The following is a 20,973-nucleotide window of genomic DNA, read 5'->3' as shown; positions in this document are numbered from 1 at the left end:
TGATGCTGGAGATGTTTCCTGGCATGCAGCAGTGTGCAGTGCCATAAATACACTGGGGCAACTTGAAGGAACACAAAGTGGCAGACTTGCCTTTATTTTTGCAGTGCCAGATCAACCGATAATCTCAATGATTTGAGGGTAGCCTTTAATATGGATTTAACGAGCTCCCCAGCACACATAAGTGATCACTAATTAACTTAATATTGGTCTTTGATCAGGAGCTGGATGAGGATGCTGAGACAAATATATTTTCAATAATAAGAATTGCTTCATTTTATTATTTCTCTCACTGATTATTGAAGAACTTTCATGTCTTATACCATGCTGTACTAATGCACACAAAGTTGAGATATGATAGCTGATTTTTTGCAGGCACTGTTCCAGCTGCATTTTTGGCAAACCTGGATCGAAAGAAATGTTTAATGAATTTTGCAAATTAATATTGATCCTCATTTTATTTGGGTCCCTCTGAAGATTTTGAAATCCTCATTTTATTTGGGTCCCTCTGAAGATTTTGAAATGGAAAGGGTATTTTAAGGCTTTATTTTGTTCTGGAATCCCATGCTTTAATTTGTTTGATTCCTGATTCTCAGCCTTACCTTACTAAGCCTATTGATGCAGTTAGGGTTTCTGTAGCAATGTGGCTGAATTGTTTTGGAGCAAGGAAGGAACAGATATGGACAAATGGTTATACGTTTTAATTTGGATTTTGTGTGTTCATTAAATGCTGGGAGTCATTACATTTCGATTCATCTTTAGAGGAAGAAAATTTGCTAGTATGAATAACTTTAAATTCAATATCCTTATTAAAAAAATGCTTGGGGGTGAGGAGCAGGGAGGAGGGGCTGAAAAGGTTTTGCTTCAGTTGGACTGATAAAATTACCTCACCTTGAGAAAAATATGGCCTTTAAGAGCTTCTGTAACCTCAAGGTTTTTAACCCTTATTTTTAAACAGCTATAAGAAACAGACAAGTGTGGTGGTTTTAAAATATTGTACATTACTTGTACTCACAAACCATAGCACTTTCTGGGTAGTGCTTGATAAGTCTGGGGATTAGATTCCTTAACTTATTGGCCAACTGAAAATAGAGTGATGAAAGGCTTTAAAAAAAAAAAAAAAGGTGCTAATTAGCTTCTAGAATATCAGAGGTTGGTGGTTTTCACTGTTCCAAATCTGATACATAAATCTGTATTACTCTGTGTTTGCAGAAGGTCTTTATTGAGGTCTCAGAGGGTGATAGCATATATTTTCATATTCCCGTTATTGGCTTCAGCTGTTCTTTCTTAACTTCTAATAGATTTATTCTAAATCTACATAGAACTGCTTTCTTTTTTAAAATGTCTAATTATCAGGGAAAGTACAACTAGCCTTGGAAAAACTAGAGGAAATATGAAGGAAAAGAATGCTTAGGAAGGTCTATCATTTTCTAGACTAGCTGGCTTATAAATGCTAACAGCAATCATGCCCTAACTATTTGTGTGTTACTTTACAGGTCTGAAGGTGAAAGTTCAAGAAGCATCAGGTATGTGTGAATTGCATTTCAGTCATGTTGCCTTCGTTTGTCCAAGAAAATAGTTTATTTCAAAGCAAAACATTAGAAACATAAAATGGAAACATTTCAAAATTTTATTATTGGTTCTACTTAGAAGTTCCTTTATTCAACATACAGATGGCATGCTATATTGGATAAGTACAGTAATGGATAACATGGCATTCCTGAATTGTCTTATTTACAGTATGGCTTAATTAAGACATATAATATTTTGAAAACTGGAAAATATGGTTTATAGTTGTCAATCAGAAGTGCATACTAAATACACTTTTGTATTAGCAAAGGAGCAAGCCAGATGTCATTTTTGGGGCGTGACATCTGTATTGGTGAAAAGGCCATGTGCTTGTTCTGGCTTTCTTAGTCTTTGCTTCTTTATCTGACAGAGAACCATTGACTAATTGTTACAATACTCATTGTGCACTTGGAAGATTCAGATAATTTAGAGAATTTAGTGTAATTATCAGATACTTTAAAATGTATTCATTTAATATTTTCACATTTATTTCAAGGGTATCTTTTTATACTACCTCTGTAAATGTGGCTGTTCTGAGTCCAACTTGTAGAACTGGAAGCAGTGCTGTAAAATTTTACTGAAATTATGAAATTTCAGTACTTGTATCTGAAAGAGTCCCATGTGCAATAGACCATTTCAGTTAAGTAGATGCCTTGATGCACAAGAAGTGTGGCTGTTGACTAATGATGATAAAGTCCAAAATGTTGGCAGTGCATATTACTCTATGGATTGGTTTGGGGATTGTCAGGACTTTTTGTCTAATGACATTTTACTGCATTTTATTTCTTAAAATAAATAAATAAAAACAGCAAACAAACTAAACAGAACCTTCACCTGCAGATTTAAAAATGCATTTCTGGCCCACAGGTATGCAGACTATCCCCAGAAACAGATGAATTGCAGAATAGTTGGTCTCTTATCAGAAAAACAGAACTTTGTAGCAAGTGATCAAAAATGCTCTGAAATGCTTTTTTTCTTACAGCAGATGTAAAAATCAGTATGGTATTGACCTGAGTAAAAGGCTGTGCAGGAGAAGTTGGTAGCATGTTCTTAATATACAGCAACTGAACTGGACAAAATTGTGATCTGCTAGAGTTAAGACTATAGTAAGATGCCTGTGTCTTATTCCTTGCTTATGACTCCTAGTAGTGTGGCCGATACACTTTTAAGCTATGGAAGGAGTGATTCTGACCAGGTATTGCAAACTGAAAATAAGTCCACTGGCATGTGATTTAACAGAACTGTAATTTGGATCACATTTCAACCTGCTTGGATTGGATGCATCTATAGAAAATGTCAGTGCTGTATACAGCATATTTCTCCTTTATACAGGCTTCAGGGTTATGATGATGAAAATCAACATCACATGTTCCTTATAGAAACCTGTCAGCAGTATTGCAGCATGAGTCTTAGGGCAGCGGTATAATCATCTCTTTTGGGACTGCTCAGAGAAGTAATTCTGTTATTCATTATGCACTTGAGTTATTCCAAGGCAAAGTTCCAAACTTCTGTGATGGTCTAAAATTAGGCTAATTAGGGGGATAGTGTTTAAATTCTGAAGGAAAGAAATCATCATTTCTACTCAAAAAAAAAAAAAAAGGCAAATAAAATAGAATCAGTGTCTTTTGCCAGGTTGTTCATCTGAATTCTTGAAATAAACTATCCAGGGGGCTGCAAGCAGGTGGGAATCCAGGGATAAAAGGTACTATCTCAGCATTAGTTAGACAGATAACATAAGCTCTTAAATAAATTCGTGTGGTATGGTTGCAGTTAATAAGCACGAGTATTGTTTAGAATAGTAGTGCTCTCGCTATTTAGAGTCTAGCAGTAGTCTGCTAGAGTAGACTCTCACTAGCATTAGCACTTAAGATTAAAGGATCAATGTAGATAAAATCTGAGATACTTTTTTTTTTAAAAACCCTCTTTCTGCATGAGGATTGTTTTGAGATCAGATGAAATAAATCAGATCAAATAAAATTTGACATTTATTTCTCTGTCACTAGAAATCTCTGTCCTATGACCATTCATGGAAATGGTTTCTCACGTAGAAACAAGATCTTTATCTCCAGTATGCCATCGGTACAGGAGCAGCTGATTTAGAAATTAACTTTTATGTTTGCATTTCTAGCAGATGTGTACAGAAACAGATCAGTCTGTTGAATTCAGTATGAGTCAGAGCTAATAAATTGGACTGACATGGATATTAACTTGTAGAGTAGGTCTACCCTGTGCTATGTTCATCTTTCTCCCTTACTTCCTGTAAAACATGCACCATTGTCAATCTTACTGAAATTTTTAATTCTTCTAGGCGGATCTTTTTGCCAGTTGTCTTGCCTCTGAGCCATAAAGAGAAGAATTAAGATTGTGAAGGGAAGCAAATAAGTATATCTCGTGGGGGTTTTGTTTGTTTGTTTCCTCCACCCCCATCCCTCCCCAGCCTGTGTTAAACAGCTGAGTTTGGCAGGCCACAGAAGTCTGAAGCCACATATCTTATACATAGGACTCGGAAACTTTGGGTTCAGCTCAGCTGGCTCTAGGAGTTGAGTGAGTACAATGCAACTCTTGGCCTTTGAGACTTTTTTGGGAATAACTGGCTGTTTTCATACTGGAATGGAATACACATTATCAGTGATGCCCTAGAATTTTACACTGTCGCTCATCTGCAAAAGTTATTGCCTTGGTGGATATGATTTCACTAGCTATATAACTTGTCATACAAATGTAAAAAGATACCTTGAAAGACATCTTGAAATCTAAAGATATCTTGAAATGCCCTGAAATTCAGTAAACAATGGATCTGACTGCGCAATGACAAGTGTGATACAGAAAAGCAATATGATTCTAGATGATATACTGAAATGATTACAAAGAATAGTTAGGTAGGTAATTATCTTGACTTTTTTTTTTTTTTTTCCTTGGCTTTCTCATTAGGATAATTTATTGGTTTTAGTCACATTGTGCAAGATCTTACAATATGTTCTGCTTTATAATATTGTTGTACTATATTAAACTTGCATTGGTTTCCTTTAGTTGAATGCCATGTAACTATCAAGCCTAGGTATTTATGTTAAATCTATTACATTGATAAATTGCTTTGAAAATTCTACATTCTGAGATGTAATGAACCCATACACAGTGAGCTTTGAAATTGTCAGTATGATAGTCCTTTTTAATTAGCTGTCTTTTGTCCGTATGTTTTCAGTAGAAAATGCAATTTGTTTTACATGCAGTTTTAGTATTTAGTAGTGTGACTAAACAGTTACAGATAATAATGTATAAGTGTGGTATAATCTATCATATCAATGTTTGTAGCACTAGGATGTCTTAAGGCTTAATAAGATGTTTGTTTCTAGATGATGTTTCTCTTATCTTTATTATGGGCCCTGAACACTTAATGAACACAAAGCAACAGAATACAGGATTCAAGTAGGGATAGCAAAGAGACTCTGCAGATACCTTTTAGATCAGTAAGAAGACCCTTCAAGTAGCAAAATCCCCAAATCTGCACAGAAACAATACCTGTATTCTAGCTTTCATTGTTTCCCCATATTTCTTCTTAGAAGAGTGTAATGATTGCATGACCTATCGTTGGCTTAAAGACATAAGATTTAATTAACTGTTTCTGTATGTATCCCTTTGCTGCCTTTCTGGCAGTAAAATAGATGAGTGAAATTTGAGTTGACTGTAGCTACTCACCACAACTCCTCCATGATATTCTCAGTACAATTCAATTGTTGCTTGTCCCATCAGCCATCCTGCACAACGTATATTTTCAGTCCAACCACTGAATTTGACCTCTTTAGGTACTTCTTTTCCTTCTAAGTTGTGTGCTTTTTAAAGGAAAAATGAAATACAAAATGTAGTAATCTATAAGTAACAATACAGCATAAAAGCAGGTAGTACATGATGGCACCTGGAGTGAGGTATAAGGCTATTGCCAGAAAAGGTATGGTGTTCTATGAGTACCTGAGTAATTCAAGAAATAAGCAAAGGGGAGATGGCAGGGGAGGAGGGGAGTGTGGTTTTACAAGAGAGGGAAAATAAAAAAAATAAATAAATAAATAAAAAAAAAACAGTTGAAATATTAGTAAGGAGAAAACATCAACTAATTATTTAGCTGAACCAAAATAAAAGTCAGAGATATTCTTTTCAATATGTAAATGGATGGAGGATGTTGAAAGTTTTGTATGTTGAGGATCATGCAAAAAGGCTAATTTTCTGTGAAGATGCACATTAGATTAAGTGCAGAAGTAATAGCTTAGTTTATTTTAGAGCAGGAAAAAACTGTAGAATATCAGCCTGATTATATGCCAGGTGGAGAGTGGGAGAAATGGCTGTTAAACACCTCGATAAGCTTCAGTAATTGAGACAGAGAAAGTCTAGCAGGAAATAGACTTTTTTCTCCCTATTTTCAATGAGATCTACTTCAACTCTGTGACTCAGCCTCCTCTCTGATAACCTGCAAAGTACAGGTTTGGGGGAATTAAACACAGACAGGCTTGTGAAACTAATTTTCAAGATCAAATGTATTGCTCAACAATTTAAAAGATTTGGTGACTGCACATTAAGAGAGCCTTTTCTGGAAGCTTTTCATCATTGCATAAAGATTTTTCTACAGTTCTTAAGCAGTCCATAAAATGCTTAAAATCACCATTTGATACTAAATTAAAACAAATAAATAAAATCTCTTCAACCCCCCAACAGATTTCTATGTAAATATCAGGCTGACCCTCTACAATAGAGTATAATATGATTAGTCTGTTATTGTTTTAAAGAAAAGATGTTTGGACAGATACACAAAATTTCTGGTTTACTTCAGAGATTAAAGTCCAAGTCCCAGGAACACAGTACAAGCAGAAGTGCTTCATGCTGAAATGATACCTGACAGAGGAGGGAGAACAGGTGAGGTGAAATACCTGACCACTGTGATGAGTTGTTCTGATTTCCATCCCAATGTCCTGCCCACTAGATTTAAGCTACTGCTTGCAGTATGCACCTTAACCATACATTGGGCACTTGATGATATTTAAACGCAACAGTGTTACATGCTAGCTTTAGATAAAATTATAAAAGTACTAGAAGTTGATAACCATTCTGAAAAAGTATTATGTTCTGTGTAGATCTCCTTACTAATACACATCTGTTCTTACTAAGATCTTAGAGTTAAATTAAGCTGCTGTTAATAAACAACTGTAACTGCTTTTTCCAGCTATTCTTAAGGCTGATTTGTTATCCATTCCTGAAATCTTGTTCCAGCATTCCTGTTCGTATGCAGCCAGAATGTCTGTTCTGCCCTTCTGACTGCTAAGTCAATTTTATCTATAAGAGTACTGGAATGGATTGATTTTTCCTCTGCACTTTGTAGTAGAGTTACACCTTAGAAATAGTTTTGTGCAGTGACATTCAAAGGATTAGCAAAGCTTATTAAAATCAATAATTAATCAGTAGAATCCAAAGTGATCAGTAGTTTTTTTATAATCATGGATAATGTTATCTTGACTTTTCTGCTAAGCTCTAGCATTGCTTAGCACTTGTCTCTAAAAGGCTTTTTAAGTTTATTAATAGTTTAACTCTTCGTGCAGCTTATAATATGGCAGTTAATTTCAAGACTTTCCTCAGACGTAGCAGCCCTAGTGTTTGCTTGTACTGCTACCTGTTTGAGCACTCAGAATTTACTTTGTAACTGGGAGGGGAACTGAAAATAAAAACAAGTAAATTAAAAAAAAAAAAAAGTAAAAACAGTATTCCACTGAGAAACATTGTGGTAAATGTTTAAATGATACTAAAAATGGGAAAACTGTATTATGAATTATACATATGAAATACCATTCACGATTTCACCACTAGTGGAACTTATATTGAAATGAATTGATAATAAAATGAAATATGTATTATGTAATGCTACATGACTTGGATAGGATATGAATGCCTTTACAATACAAAGTGAATGTAGACTAGATTAAAGGTTATAGGGCTATAGTTCATGATTAAATAGGATTTTTTGTTCTCTTCCTTATTGCATCAGTAAGCATGGTTGCCTTCCTTCTTAACATGTCTTCCAGAGGCAGCTAGCGTGTCAAGCAGCATAACCGTCTTATTGGGTGTGTAAAGAGCAACTTAACTTAGTCATGTGTGCTGCTGGTTGGCATCAGTCCTCCATCAGCCTTCTGAGGAAAGTGACAAGCTTCTTTGGACAAGGAAATGGACAAATGGAAGTTTGGATGATGTTTGCAAGACACTTGCTAAGTTGGCAGAGACAAGGTGTACTACTTCATGCAGCCAGGTTAGCTGGAATTTCACTGGTTTTAGTGCACTAGTTTCTGAAACCACCATGTGGGTCACATCCTTTACCCTCCTTTTTTCGATATACCATGAGCTGATTTCATTGGATATTTTGAACAGTTACAGAGAGCAGAATGTGGCCATATATGTCTCTAGTTGATGGGGGAGTCATTGTTTGAGCTCTGTAATACAGTGCTCACAATTTTTTTTACTTATGTTCATTTTACTCTAAGTGGAATACACTCTCAGTTGTGATGCTCTTTCCTTGAGCAATTGTATTCAATGTAACAAAACTTTGCATTGTCACTAGTGGCATTTTAGGCACTTGAGTTTTGGGAAAAGCATTATGAAAATTGATTGTAAACTGCAACTAGACCTTTGAGATTTCCTTGTGATACTGAGTGCCTTAATTTTTTTTGAATACCCATTTTGAGGTGTTTTAAAACTTCTTGATCTTCAAAAGAAGGTTGAGTTTGTACCTCAGCAATTGGTATAAGTGTTTCAAATTGCATACTGACTTACCAGTCAGAATATATTTCAGAAAAACAGCCCTTGCCAGTCGAGTATTGATACTTAGAGTGATATTTTACCATTGAGTGGCTAAAACAGTAGGTACTTTAAGTAGTCAAGTTTCAGAAAGTTAACATCGTTAATATGATTGAGAAGCATACCTGTTATTTCGTAGACCTTCTATTGTTTTTACATATCCTCAGTTGGAAGAAGAAAAAGAATACTGTTCTTTTTGAGACAGTTCAGTCACGAAACAAGCTAACAGTTCTATTTCTCAGGTGATAAAGCCCAAATCCCATTATTCCCTCAAAGTATAATGTGTAACTGCTTGATGATACTAGCTAGTAGGAGGAAGGTGGTTGAGAGGAACTCGTTTTAACCTGACAATTTTCAAAAGAAGTCCATTACTCTGTTCTTCAGATGGTAAGCGCTTTTTTTTTTTTTAATCCTGTATTGTTTTTCAGTGTATGAAGAATCTTAAGGGATATCATAATGTTTCATGACTCAAATAAAAGCTTCAGGCACTGTAAATGATTCTAAACCATCACGGCCATGGCACAAATTGTATACTTGGGACATATATACCTGGGACAAAACTTGAACTAAGCTTACTGTGTGTTGCCATTCCTGCCCACCCCCACTCACCCCTTAAATAGGGTTTCCTTAAACTCAACTGTCAAAGAAATACAACAGCGTGGAGCTGGAAGGTGAATTAATTTGGAAAAGGGCTGACTTTTTTTTTTTGTAATAATGTGTAACTGGTTTGGTGTATCTTTGCAGTTTAATGATTTTTTTTTGCTTCAGTTAATGTGTTATAATAATATTTTGACTCACAAATTACTGAGATTCCCATTTTCTACCAAAAAGTAGAATCAAGTCTTGCTAAAATGAGATGCCATCCAGGTGGATAAACTAGCATATGCAAGCATCTTGCCTGAAATTATTTCCACTGGAAATAGACAGCTGTAATTTATGTAAGTTTCTAAGTGCTGATTGTGCTCAACAGAATTCTCTTGACAGTCTGGCAGTTGTTGAATTTGCAATCTTGAAGAAAAGACAAAGCTTTGTAAGTGGTTTCACATTAATTCAATGCAGCTAATTTTTATACTCAATTCTTGAAGGAGTTGTTCTTGTTCACAAGTAGTCCCATTGGTTACAATGTAAGATAAGGCTGGCTTAATGAGCAACATGTGTTCACAACTTCATTCAGTAAGTTGAGTGCTTGTAATGCCACAGGATTTATCTTTTGTGCAGATAAAGTAGTTTAAATTTCCTTCATGATTTTGCCATTCCATGCTTTTGTTCTTTTCTATTAGAATTCACATAAAATTCTGGCTAAATCTGGGGACTATAATATGAGAATAAAGAAAGAAAATAATGTAGAATATCTTTTTCTTCCTGTGTGCTTCATAATGGTCTTCAAGGGCTTTGGCTAAAGTTGATTCTGCAGCACCTGCTGAACTGCTCGTAATTACTCTGAATTCATTTCTACTCTACTACATGTCACTCTTGTCAAGACAACAAGGAGTAGCATGTATTTTTAGTAGAACTTAGCACACCTATTAGCTGTTTGGTGGGACAGTGAGAGCCACCTATAAGTGGGCTAGTGGTTTTAGCAAGTTGAAGAGCTCCTGCTTGCAGCTTCCATAAAATGATGCTTAGCTTTTTATCTGCCTTTCAGAAGATCACAGTGTGCTGTACTCTTCCAGTACAAACTTTCATTGCTCCTTGTTGTAGGCTGAGAGAGATGTGCAGTTCTGCAGTTGCACATAAAGCTGGCTGAGGAATTTCTGTTACAGAAAAGAGCTGTGACACGGTCCAAACAGAGCCTCGCTTTTGCGGGAACTTCAGAGGAGAATGGAGTATGATCTGAAGTTGGCTTAACTTATGAATGTAAAGTAGTTATTCTCTTTTCTTATTTATTTATAATGGAGACATTATTCCAGACAGTGCTGTGAGGACAGGAATGCAATATAAACAGAATTAACAAGCATAATTTTCTGTCCCCAACACTGAAAAGAGTCTAGAATAACTATTGGAAATCCATGTGTATGAGCAAACTGATAGGATCATGAGTTGGAGACACTGAGGTTTTTTAATGATTTGGCTCTATGCACTGGCAATAAAATCTGTGATTCACTGAACATAGTCTGTTTCTTCCAAAAGCATCCATGTATTCAACGTTTACATATAGGAGTCTAAGCTAATGGTACCTTAAAATCAAATAGAAGAGAGAACTTTCACAGTTTTTCTTGCTGATCTCATTGCTTTGCTCAAGTAGTTAAGGCTAAACTAATGCTATTCAACAGGATAGTACGCAGCAAAAATTTATTTTTTTTTCTCCCCTTGCCTTTCTAATCTGTATTCTAGGCAGTTTTATGCCTCAGTGTAATTCAAGAATGATCCTTGGATTAGGACATAAGCATGACTTAAATACCTGATTCATCTGAGCTGTTTTAGTGATGCTTTTAGAAGAGTTCCAATAAGTGTATTTGTAAGTAAATGGAAGATGAAGTAAACAAGCAATGCTTTGCAAAAGGTGAGAACAGAATAATAAATAACATTGCAAGGATTGAAAATAACATTTTAGGTTATCACCATTAAAAAAAAAAAAGTCCTTACATATGCATTATAAATTACTTGCTATCAGCTAAGTATCCTGTTTCAATCTTAGAATTTAAGACAAATGCTTCATTTGCAATGTAACTGGTTCCTGAGAACTACTACAAGAAATTTGGAGTTGGCAAATGTTAGTGTTTTTTGGTTAGGTTGTGATTGTTGGTTGTTTTTCCTGGAGTTCTTGCTCTACTTTCTGATTATAAAAATAAAGACACTTTTTAATCTTTTGCAGGGTTCTCAGTAGCTTTCTCCCTTTTCAGAGAGTTCTCAGAGGCTCCTAACTTGTGTTGCCAGTACACTCCCAATGAGAGGCATGGAAAATATAGCACTAACAGACTTATCTTTCCTAGTAAAAGATTAATATGGAAGTTCTTGTGCTAGTAGTGCTCGTGAAACCTGAATAGGACACTAGACTATGAAATATTTGTGTTACGTGGAAGGAGAAAAGGAAGAACAGGTGCCAGTGGAAATTGCAGAGTCCTGCTGGTGTAGTTACCTTGCTTGCTCCAATGCTGAAGTCCTTAAACTCCTCAAGGAGAGGTTAAGCAAAAATACTTATTTTTGAAACCATTTCTTAAAACTTCAGTTTCTCACAAACATCAGAACTGTGGGACAGCAGGCTTGGAGTCTAAGTACGTAGTATCTCTGGAATAGCTAGAGTTCAGACTCCTTGAATGACTTCTCACTAACACCATCAGTAATCTAATTTGTGTTACTGAAGATGTAATCAGCTTTAACATTATGAAGTTGATTTTTTCCCTGTTGTAGGGAAAAAAATGTTTCCCAATCATAGGATTTTTCTCTGTTGTACTCCCTGCCAGTAGTTCTAACTTGTATGTATTGAAAGCTACAATGTCAGCCTGCTGGTTACCTTTGGGAAGTACTTTCAGGTTGATGTATGGGATGCACAAGATGAATCTGAAGAGATTTTTGTCCATGGCCTGATATAGACAACAATAAAAAAGGATTAGGTTTGTTGTGTGCCAACATAGTATTAATAAAAGTGTGTGTATGAATTTTAGAGTGCTACCTTTGTGGGGAAGTAAATGTTGTTATGGGACACAAATTATAGAAAAGAGAATTTCCAGTGTGTCCCATAGAGGAAACTTAAAGCTTTTTTTTTTTTTTTGGGGGGGGGTGGGGTGGGGAGAGGGGGAGAGTACTGTTTAGTTACTAAATATATGATTTTTTTTGACAAAAACTGCTTAGAATTTTTAAATATTATTTTGTTTTAAAGTTGAACGGAAACTTTTAATCAAGATCAGAACTGATTTTTTATTTACTAAAGCTTTTATCTTTACAAATGCAACAATATGGCTACCTGCATAACACTGTCATAAGAGACCAAGGAAGGTCAAGCATTTATGCTTGGGGTATAAGGCAACTTGGAATCTAGTATAGTCAAATTCTGTCTGTCTTAATTACTAATTACTGTTCTTGTATCTTAAGAACATAACACTAACTAATTATTTGCATTTATCCTTCAAGCAGCAGTAAAATGTTTAGGGTTTTTAATTTGGGCTGTGAACAAATTTGTGGGGGTAGGGGGAAAGAAATTCTGTAGGTTATTTATACTGAAGGACAGAAAGGACTAAGTAATAAAAACAGTAGGCACAGACCTTTACGTTGGTGCATAGCAAAGACAATTGAATATATATATATATAAATTTGGAATACAGTGAACTTATCTATCAGTGGATAATTCATTTCCTATCACAGCTACAGACTGCAAATGAAATTATATCCTAGGTGTAATTTCCTCCAAATGCTGAGTTTCCTGTGGTAAAGAGAATAGCAGAAAAGGACAAAGGGCCTTAGCAGTGATGTGCCCACTCTGTCACTTTTAATCTATTGCACATGTGGTGTGCACTTGAAGGCAGCCTTGTAAACTGATTAACCAAAGCTTATTTACAGAGGCATAACTACACTGAGCTTGGGTGAACGGTCACATATAAGTATAGATATCCTTGTATTCTGCAATATGGATGTAGAGGCCAAGGACTTCTGTGAGTTTTGTTATTACTTGTTCCTTTAGCATGCAGTCCTAATGGCTATCTTCAGCTATGTTGCTGTGTCTACCAAAATCACAGAAAGGCAGGAACACAAGATATCATCATGTTTGATATTTCAGCAACCAAATGTTGTATCAAGTGATTTCAATTTATATTTACGTTGTTCTATTTTGTTTTGTAAATGAAGCTGTAGGTCTTGCTTTAACTTACTGAATGAATAGAAAGCAGTCTTTCGAGCACACTGCTTTGTAATGCAATGTAGTGAAAATTCTTAAGGATTCTGTGACTCCTACAGCAAAAATAATTAACTGAAAGTTCTAACCTTTTGTGCCTCTTTGCTTTACTCTGTCATTAGCTGTCTTCTGTTCAGATTAAGAGGAGAAAGTAAAGTACTTTAACGTGTCTCCATAATGGATACCGTCACTTGAGGAAACCCCATATTGATTCCACGGTCTTATCTTCTTCTGAATATATCTGTAAATAAGTGTCAGCTATTCTTGACTAATTTCTGCCATCAATTTTGTCTCATTAGCTTCTTGTTGATTAAATCAAGTACATTACTTGGGATGCTCCTATAATTTATTTGTAATAGTGAACTTTATCAGTGGAATAAAATTCTTCCTCTGAATTTTAATGAAAGAAACGATCTCTGTATGCAGATAAAGAGAGTGGAGCCCAAGTTAATAGAGCTGCACTAAATACTAGATACACTTACTGTATGACAAGTAGAAAAATAGTCTCTTGAAGATAAATATTTACTCACTTGTTCCTGAGTATAGTCCATCTCTATTCTAACCTCTGTGGTGTCTGGTGCAAAAGCGGTGAGTCGTATACTCAAGAACTACATTTTGAAGTGTTACAACAGTACACTTGGAGAATGTTCATTAGATATCTTCAGTCTTTCAGTTTCTTTAAGTGCTTTTGTTTATCATACAGTCAAGGGTAACTTGATCTGCAAAGCTTGAGGAATGGTAAAGACTGGAGCGTATCACATTAAAATAAATCTTGAACTCAAATTATTGCTTTCTTTCTAGATACTGCAGACCAATAATATGCATGATTAAGATGACAATTAACATTACTCAATTTGGAGGGGAAAAAGAGTCCCTTTGTGCTCATGCAAACATCAAAAATCCAGCAAGAATTTATTTAAATCACCAGTTTTTTAATAAGCCCCTCAGCTCTGAGGCATAAATTGAAGAAAGTTTCCACTCTGTAATGAAGATGAGGCTTTCAGATCACATGTTGTCATTTAATATATGCTCAAAATGTACTAAAATAAGCTTGAATTGCCTGAGATACCACAGCTCTTTGTTTGTTTGTAATCTTTTTCTTCTGCCTATGGTTTTGAAACAAACTGCACCGAAAAACACTGCTGTAAGTAACCTCCTGACTGGTGCATGTCTTTGCCAAAATGACAATAGGCTTTTCAGATACACGGCTATTGAGGACTGAATTCAACCAAGATAACATTAGCAAGATACCTGAGCATTAGTTTGATAGTGCACATTATCTATTGTAAACGAGTATTTGACTTTTGAGAACTGGATCTAATGTGACTATGAACTACCAAGTTATTTGTAATCCTGTGGCACTAAAATGCGCTGCAATTCCTGAAGTAATTGTGAATTAATTGGCATTGCTGCTTTGCATTAGAGCAGAAGCAATCTGTTTCCTTAGCGAATGATTTCCACAAAATCTTTTAGGTATCCTTTATATGTCCAAATCTTTTCACAACCATTTTTTTTTTTAACAGACTTTGGAGAAATGCATGAGGCTATATGGAAAAGTGTGTTGTTATTTAATAATGTGCATGCTGTAGGGGAAAGAAGTACAGCTTGTATTGTTTTAGGATGCTGAAGAGAAACTAGTCAAACACAACTCACTTAAAAATGATAGCATAAATAGGACAACTTTTAAATCCTAAACCAGTCTCCTCCTGCATTTTGGAGATTGATCTTGCTCAAACTCAACACAAATGTCCAATTTTCCATGCCTGAATTCTTAAGATATAGTTAGTTTTTTGCAAGTTTTCCTCTTGTGATGTTTTTTTCTGGACCCGCTTATGAAGTAGTACTACCTTCCTCTAAGGCTCAGCATAGCTGGTAGCTTACGTTAGAAAGAATTTATTCAAACCAAGAGCTACTAAGTGAACCAACAGTTGATAGCTACTTGGCTTTTTTATAGCTACCTAATTACCTAAGTAACTTGCTTAGTAATCAGTGTTCCTTGGAGCTGGTAGAATTTCTCTTGGATGTGCTCATGAACTGATTAAAGTGGAGAAGGACTGAGGGGTTATGACGATGCCATAATTTCAGTGTACAGAATTTCGACTGGGTTACAGTTCAAAAGAAAAAGAGTTGAAACATGGGGAAAACCAAAGGTAGTACCTTGCTTCCTGATTTGCCATTGCATTTCTACTAAAACCTCTGGTGTCTGTCACTTTGCCCAAATTCCAACTAGAAGATTTTATCAGAGTAAGATTGATACTGTGAAGTGGCTCTGTCCTTGGAAGTGCTTGCTGTTTGTGTGCCATGTGCAGATGACAAAATGAATTATGGATGCATGGTGGTGGCGATGAGAATGAGATGCTCTTTGCTCTGTTTGTTATTTAAACAGCTGATTCTGTCTCAGATGTTGCACCAGCCCTAATGTGATCAAAATCAATTTGGTGTCCTCTTGCACTTGCTATTTAAGACCCTTATTTTATTGCAATTTAGCTTCTCTAAGGACTGAGCAGGTGGGAGACAACTTTTTCAGGTCTTTGCTTCAAACGATGAATCATTTGTCTATGTTTCGGGGTAGCTATGGGCAGGGACACCTCCCACCAGTCCAGGCTGCCCAAAGCCCCATCCAGCCTGGCCTTGAACACTTCCAGGGAAGGGGCACCCACAGCTTCTCTGGGCAACCTGTTCCATCACCCCCATTTTGACAGCACAAAGCAGAAAGGCTCGGGATTTATGTTCTGTCTCTGTAGTGTTGTTCCATTATTTTATGGGGTTTGCATAATCATGACATGTATCCTTGTTCCTTCCAAGGATATATTGGATAATAACTACAAATTTTCCCAAACAATCTTTGAGTCAATCATGATGTTAAACTTTATTCTATGGAATATATGGCTTATACTATTTGAAGACCAAACCCTTCTTTGGTCTTGTGGAAGTATGCTCCAGTAACATAGACAATCTGAGATGACATAACAGACTATGTTGGGCTGAGTGTTAAATATTCAAGATTTAACATGAACTGATTTTTTTTTTTTAATTTATGTATTTATATATATGAGTACAGATTCAAAATAGCCTGCAAGAAGTGGTCCTATTCTATAACAATATTAGATTTCCACAATAACTTACATATTTAGAGGAACTCTGAGATTGCTGATGTGCTGCATAGGAACAACTGAGCCTGAGTAATTTTTTTCTATTGTGTCAATAAAAAATACCAAAGTAGGTATATAGAAATGTATGTAAGGCACTTAAGGTTTGTGGAGTAGTATGTATTTAATCACACTGAAAATTTTAATTTAATTTCCTGTTTTAGCTTTGTAGTAGGTGCTAACATGTATATGTGTTGATGTTGCTGGAGCTGTGTAGGCAAAAAGGTGTGGGGGCTTAACATATTTTCCTTTCATTTTTATTTGAATTAATGTTGTAGTAAAAGTAGTTTGAATGCTTGCTAAGCAGGATAAGCTTAAGAAGGTAGAAGTAAACTTCAAGGATAACTCTTCATTTCAACCCAGTGTATCTCCATTTTAAGGAGCTCAAGAAGGTTATTAAACAGAATGATTTACAGACTTAATGTAAAAGATGCAGTATGCTCCAAACCTTCCTCCTCTTGCTTATATCAGTTCTTGAATGCTATATGTGTGCATTTACATTTAAATGTTAATGAGTCTTGAACACTGTTCTCAGACCATGTTCAATGGGTAGCTGTTTATCTTCATCTTGCTAAAAGTAACCCCACTTCTAAATTATACTAGATCATTGAAACTATAGTATCAGCAACTCCCCACACCTCTCCAAACGCACTCACAGCTGCGTTGTCTAACACTGGCTGGTATAAACTTCCTAATTTATTTAAATATATATAAAATATAATATATAATGAATAATATAATACATAAAAATATATATTTATATACCGTAGAAATATGAATAGCAGTTGAACTTTCATTTCTCTAAGATTGTACAGCTTTCACCATTCACGTCTAACTTAAGTCATTACCAGTCTAAGGCTTTTATGGAGATCTTTTAATGTGATTCAGTAATGATCATTTTAATTATCACTTCCAGGACAAAGATTGTTTGGCTGTTTCTTAGCTAAAATAGGGCAATACTAAAAGTTTAGTACTGGAATAATGCACGCTGATTTTTTTTGTGTGTGTGTGTTTAGCTAGCAACAGAATTGATACCTACTTCTTGAAAAGATGAAAGGAAATGTTAGGCAATGGAAAATTAACAATAGAAGAGGGGTGGGAAGGTACTGTAAGACTTTTATGTAAACAAGTTAATTACTGCTTCTTTATTCAGAAAGGCAGATGTGATTCTTAAAGTTACAAGTGAATTCTCAGTTCCTGTTATGAGTGAAAAGTATTAGCTAATAAAATCATGGAATTATTTAGGTTGGAAAAGACCTCCAAGATCATCAAGTCCAACTGTTAACATAGCACTGCCAAGTCTACCACTAAACCATGTCCCTGAGTACCACATCTATATGTCTTTCGAATACATCCAGGAATGGTGACTCAACCACTTCGCTGGGCAACCTATTTGAATGCATCACAACCAGTGATGCAGTGAGGAAATTTTTTCTAATATCCAACCTAAACCAGTCTTGGTGCAACTTGAGGCCATTTCCACTTGTTCCATCACTTCTTGCTTGGGAGAAGAGACCAATCTGCCACCCCACTACAGACTCCGTTGGGGGTAGTTGTAGAGTGCGATAAGGTCTCCCCTGAGCCTCCTTTCCTTCAGTCTAAACAACCCCAGATCCTTTAATTGCTCCTCATAATACTTATTCTCTAGACCCTTCTCCAGCTACAGAGGGAAGTACAGAGGGAAGTATAGAGGGAAGATCACTTTTCCATACTCCCTATGGTTTGGTAGGTAATATAATGTGGTGTTGCAAATCTAGGACAAAAAGAGTTGGTGAAGCATTTTTAAAGACAGGGACACAAGCTGTTCAACACCTTCACTACAACAGGAACAGGGGCAAGAACTCTCTTTTTCCAAATTCTTTCTTCGTTGTCCCAGAACTCGTAGGAGAATCCAAACAGGGAAACATAAACTTCTTGAAGGAGTTGCTCTGCCATCAAATACTAGGATTTTACTCCTAGAAGGTTCTGTGTCCCTCTGTGATATGTCTGTGATTAGGCTGATGTTGAAGTAATTTAATCAGCAGCAATGTGATCAGCCAAACCTTAGTAAGCAGAAAAGGATTGTGCAAAACAGGAAATAGTGTCAATTACAAAAAGAAAGTGAACACTGATTGCGTGTGCATGTACACACCAAAGGAATATAAATAGAAAACTGCATATCCTGATTAGTTATTCTACTGTGCTACCATTTGGAGAGAAGATAAGCTAAACATACAACATTAGCAGTCTATTATTTTGACATCTATAGTAATGAAAGCTACCCATACTTAAAATAAGGAATAATTAGAACATGAAATAGTACAACTCAGGAAAGTGCTAAGAGAAAAATGAAGCTACAGAAAATGATAAATTTGGCATTGAGATGTCAGCATGTATCTTCCAAATAAAGTTGATCACATAGTGTCACAGAATAAAGTTTGGTAAACTAGTTTCAGCTAAGCTTAACAAGTTTTAACAAGGAAATATTTACTAGGATTCCTGAAACATTTCCCCGTGCTTGTGATGTTGCCAGTCCAAATGCACCGTAAGCATAAATTGGGAAGAAGTAAACTTTCTGTAAACTTTCTGGCTTATTTAAATAAGGTGAGCAGGATGTTGTTCTTGAAGCAGCATACCTCAGAACAGAGTCTGTATTTGCTTGTGCACGTTGCAGTACACTGGACTTGTGTGCACAGACTGACCCGCAGCACTGCAGCCTGTCAGGTTTGCCACATCTTTCACTCTTCAGTTTCTCACTGCTTCTCTTCCAGCCATCTGTAAAGATGGCTTTTGGCACCTCCTAGAAGCCGAGGCTCTGGATAGAGACTGGAACAAGAGCAAAGTGCTGTGACCCAGTTCTAGGAATGTAAATGGTCCTAACACTGCACTAGGGAGTAGGTGCAGGAGGCTAACAGAGTTCAAGGAGGGGGAGAGAGCAAGTACTACGAAACCTATTAGTCCTTCTGGAGACACACATGACCTACTGAAGCAGTATTTCAACTACAGTTTCTTTTTTTGACTCTCCCACAGAGAACTTGACTGTACCAGAAAGAACCACTATCCTACCTGCCCCCCAAATGACAAAGCATTGTCGTATGTGGCAGTCACTCAGATATTAAAGGCTATTTAAACTTGGAGACCATGATCTCTTGCCTTCACAGAAATTCCTAAGCTTATGTAATTATTAGTACTGAGCTTTATATTTAGTACAAAATCTTTTTGCACTATGCAGTGGCAATGTTACTTGAAGTAAACTTTCTGATGAAACTGAACGTGCAACTCGTAGTTTGAGCTGAAAAGATTGTAAATCTTGTAAGCTTTTGGAGACTGTTGTGGGAAGAAAGAGTTTAATAATGACTACTTGATGAGGATTTTCCATTTCTGTGCCTTTTGTTGTCATTCCTACATTAAATGAATGTAACATGTTTGTGCCCTTTAAATAAGGTAAAGGGTTTGAGTAGCAAAAAGAGTAGAGGATATGTCTTCCTGAAAGATTGAGCTAATTTTGCTAAGACGGATTTCAAGATGTACAAATAAGTTGAATGTAATGGCTATGCTTTAGTTTTTAGAAGAAAATTGTGAAGCCCTTATTAAGTCTGAAATTAAAGGTGGTTGCATTATTTAATTCCTGTGATGTCTGCTATAGTCTCATGATTTAAGATCTTTAGGCTAGAGGAGACAACTGTGGGGTTTTTGTGTGGCTTGTTTGTTTGTTTTACCAATAGTTCAAGATGAGATGGTGTCTGAATCATAATCAAAGACTGAAGGAAATAAAAGCTTCACAAAAATTAATACTGAAATAGTAATTTTACCCAAGGCTAGGTAAAATGTAGCTCAGCTGTTCTTTCAGGTGCAGTCTTGCACAAGTGGAGGGCACATGCTTGTTTGGTGCTTCCATTCATCTGGTAGCAGGAATCTTGTCCAGGTCTGTTCCGTTCACCTTAACTGCTTGTTGGTCTTCAAATGTCTGGTTTAGTGTTACAGATAAAGGAAAACAACGTGATCCAGGCATATGTGGAGAGCTTTCATTTGAGACAGGGAATCAATAAAATATGGCTGCACAGAGAATAGATATGGCTGTGGTAGAGGTAATTACAGAAAAAGAAAACACTTGCTGTGAACTTCCTTGTCTGCTCAAAAGTTTACTGAATGAGTGCATAGTGGAAGTGAGGGAGTGTATTGTGGAGAAGAAAAGTAATTAATGAGAAAAGTCAAGATAGGAGATAAAGGATTAGGTTAGAAGAAAGGATGGTTAGTGCTAGTCCAGCCTTAATCTTAGGTGAGGGTGATGCTAAACTCTCCAAAGAAAGTGGAGGAAAGAGGAACCTGCAATAAGATGCTTGTAATGTAACTTGGTGAGCTTAGAGGAGATGGGACCTGAGACCTTTGAAACTGCGTAAAATCTAATTTTTAGTTAAAAAGTAACTGGATTTTTCAAGTGGCACTGAGCTGCTGTATAGAGAGAAGGAACGGAATTTAACCAGTTGTCATTGAAATTGTACAAACTTAAAGGTAAATAGTTAACGCTGAGTCCCAATGGTGTCAGCTTTGTGGCACTCAGTCAGCTGTTCTTCCCGAAGTGGAAGAATTCCAACAGTGTAGTCTGGCTCTTACTTTTATCCT

At 36.1% G+C, this 20,973-nt stretch overlaps 1 protein-coding gene across 12 annotated transcripts in view; it reads left to right on the top strand.

Annotated features, from left to right (window-relative positions):
* Positions 1-20,973, top strand: part of IQSEC1 (IQ motif and Sec7 domain ArfGEF 1) — a 346,189-nt gene that overhangs the window by 69,352 nt on the left and 255,864 nt on the right. For 9 of the 12 annotated variants that reach the window (XM_013187648.3, XM_013187636.3, XM_013187632.3 and 6 more), the window contains exon 2: positions 1,494-1,523. The exons of the other annotated variants lie outside the window; for them this stretch is intronic. In XM_013187648.3, coding sequence (XP_013043102.1) covers positions 1,494-1,523 — 30 coding nt within the window. The remainder of the gene's footprint in view (positions 1-1,493; positions 1,524-20,973) is intronic. 12 annotated transcript variants of the gene reach the window in all.

This window comes from Anser cygnoides, chromosome 10 (assembly GCF_040182565.1).
Source record: "Anser cygnoides isolate HZ-2024a breed goose chromosome 10, Taihu_goose_T2T_genome, whole genome shotgun sequence".
Lineage (NCBI taxonomy): Eukaryota > Metazoa > Chordata > Aves > Anseriformes > Anatidae > Anser > Anser cygnoides.
The sequence above is the reverse complement of the archived record's forward strand: the minus strand, read 5'-3'. Positions and strand labels throughout refer to the sequence as shown.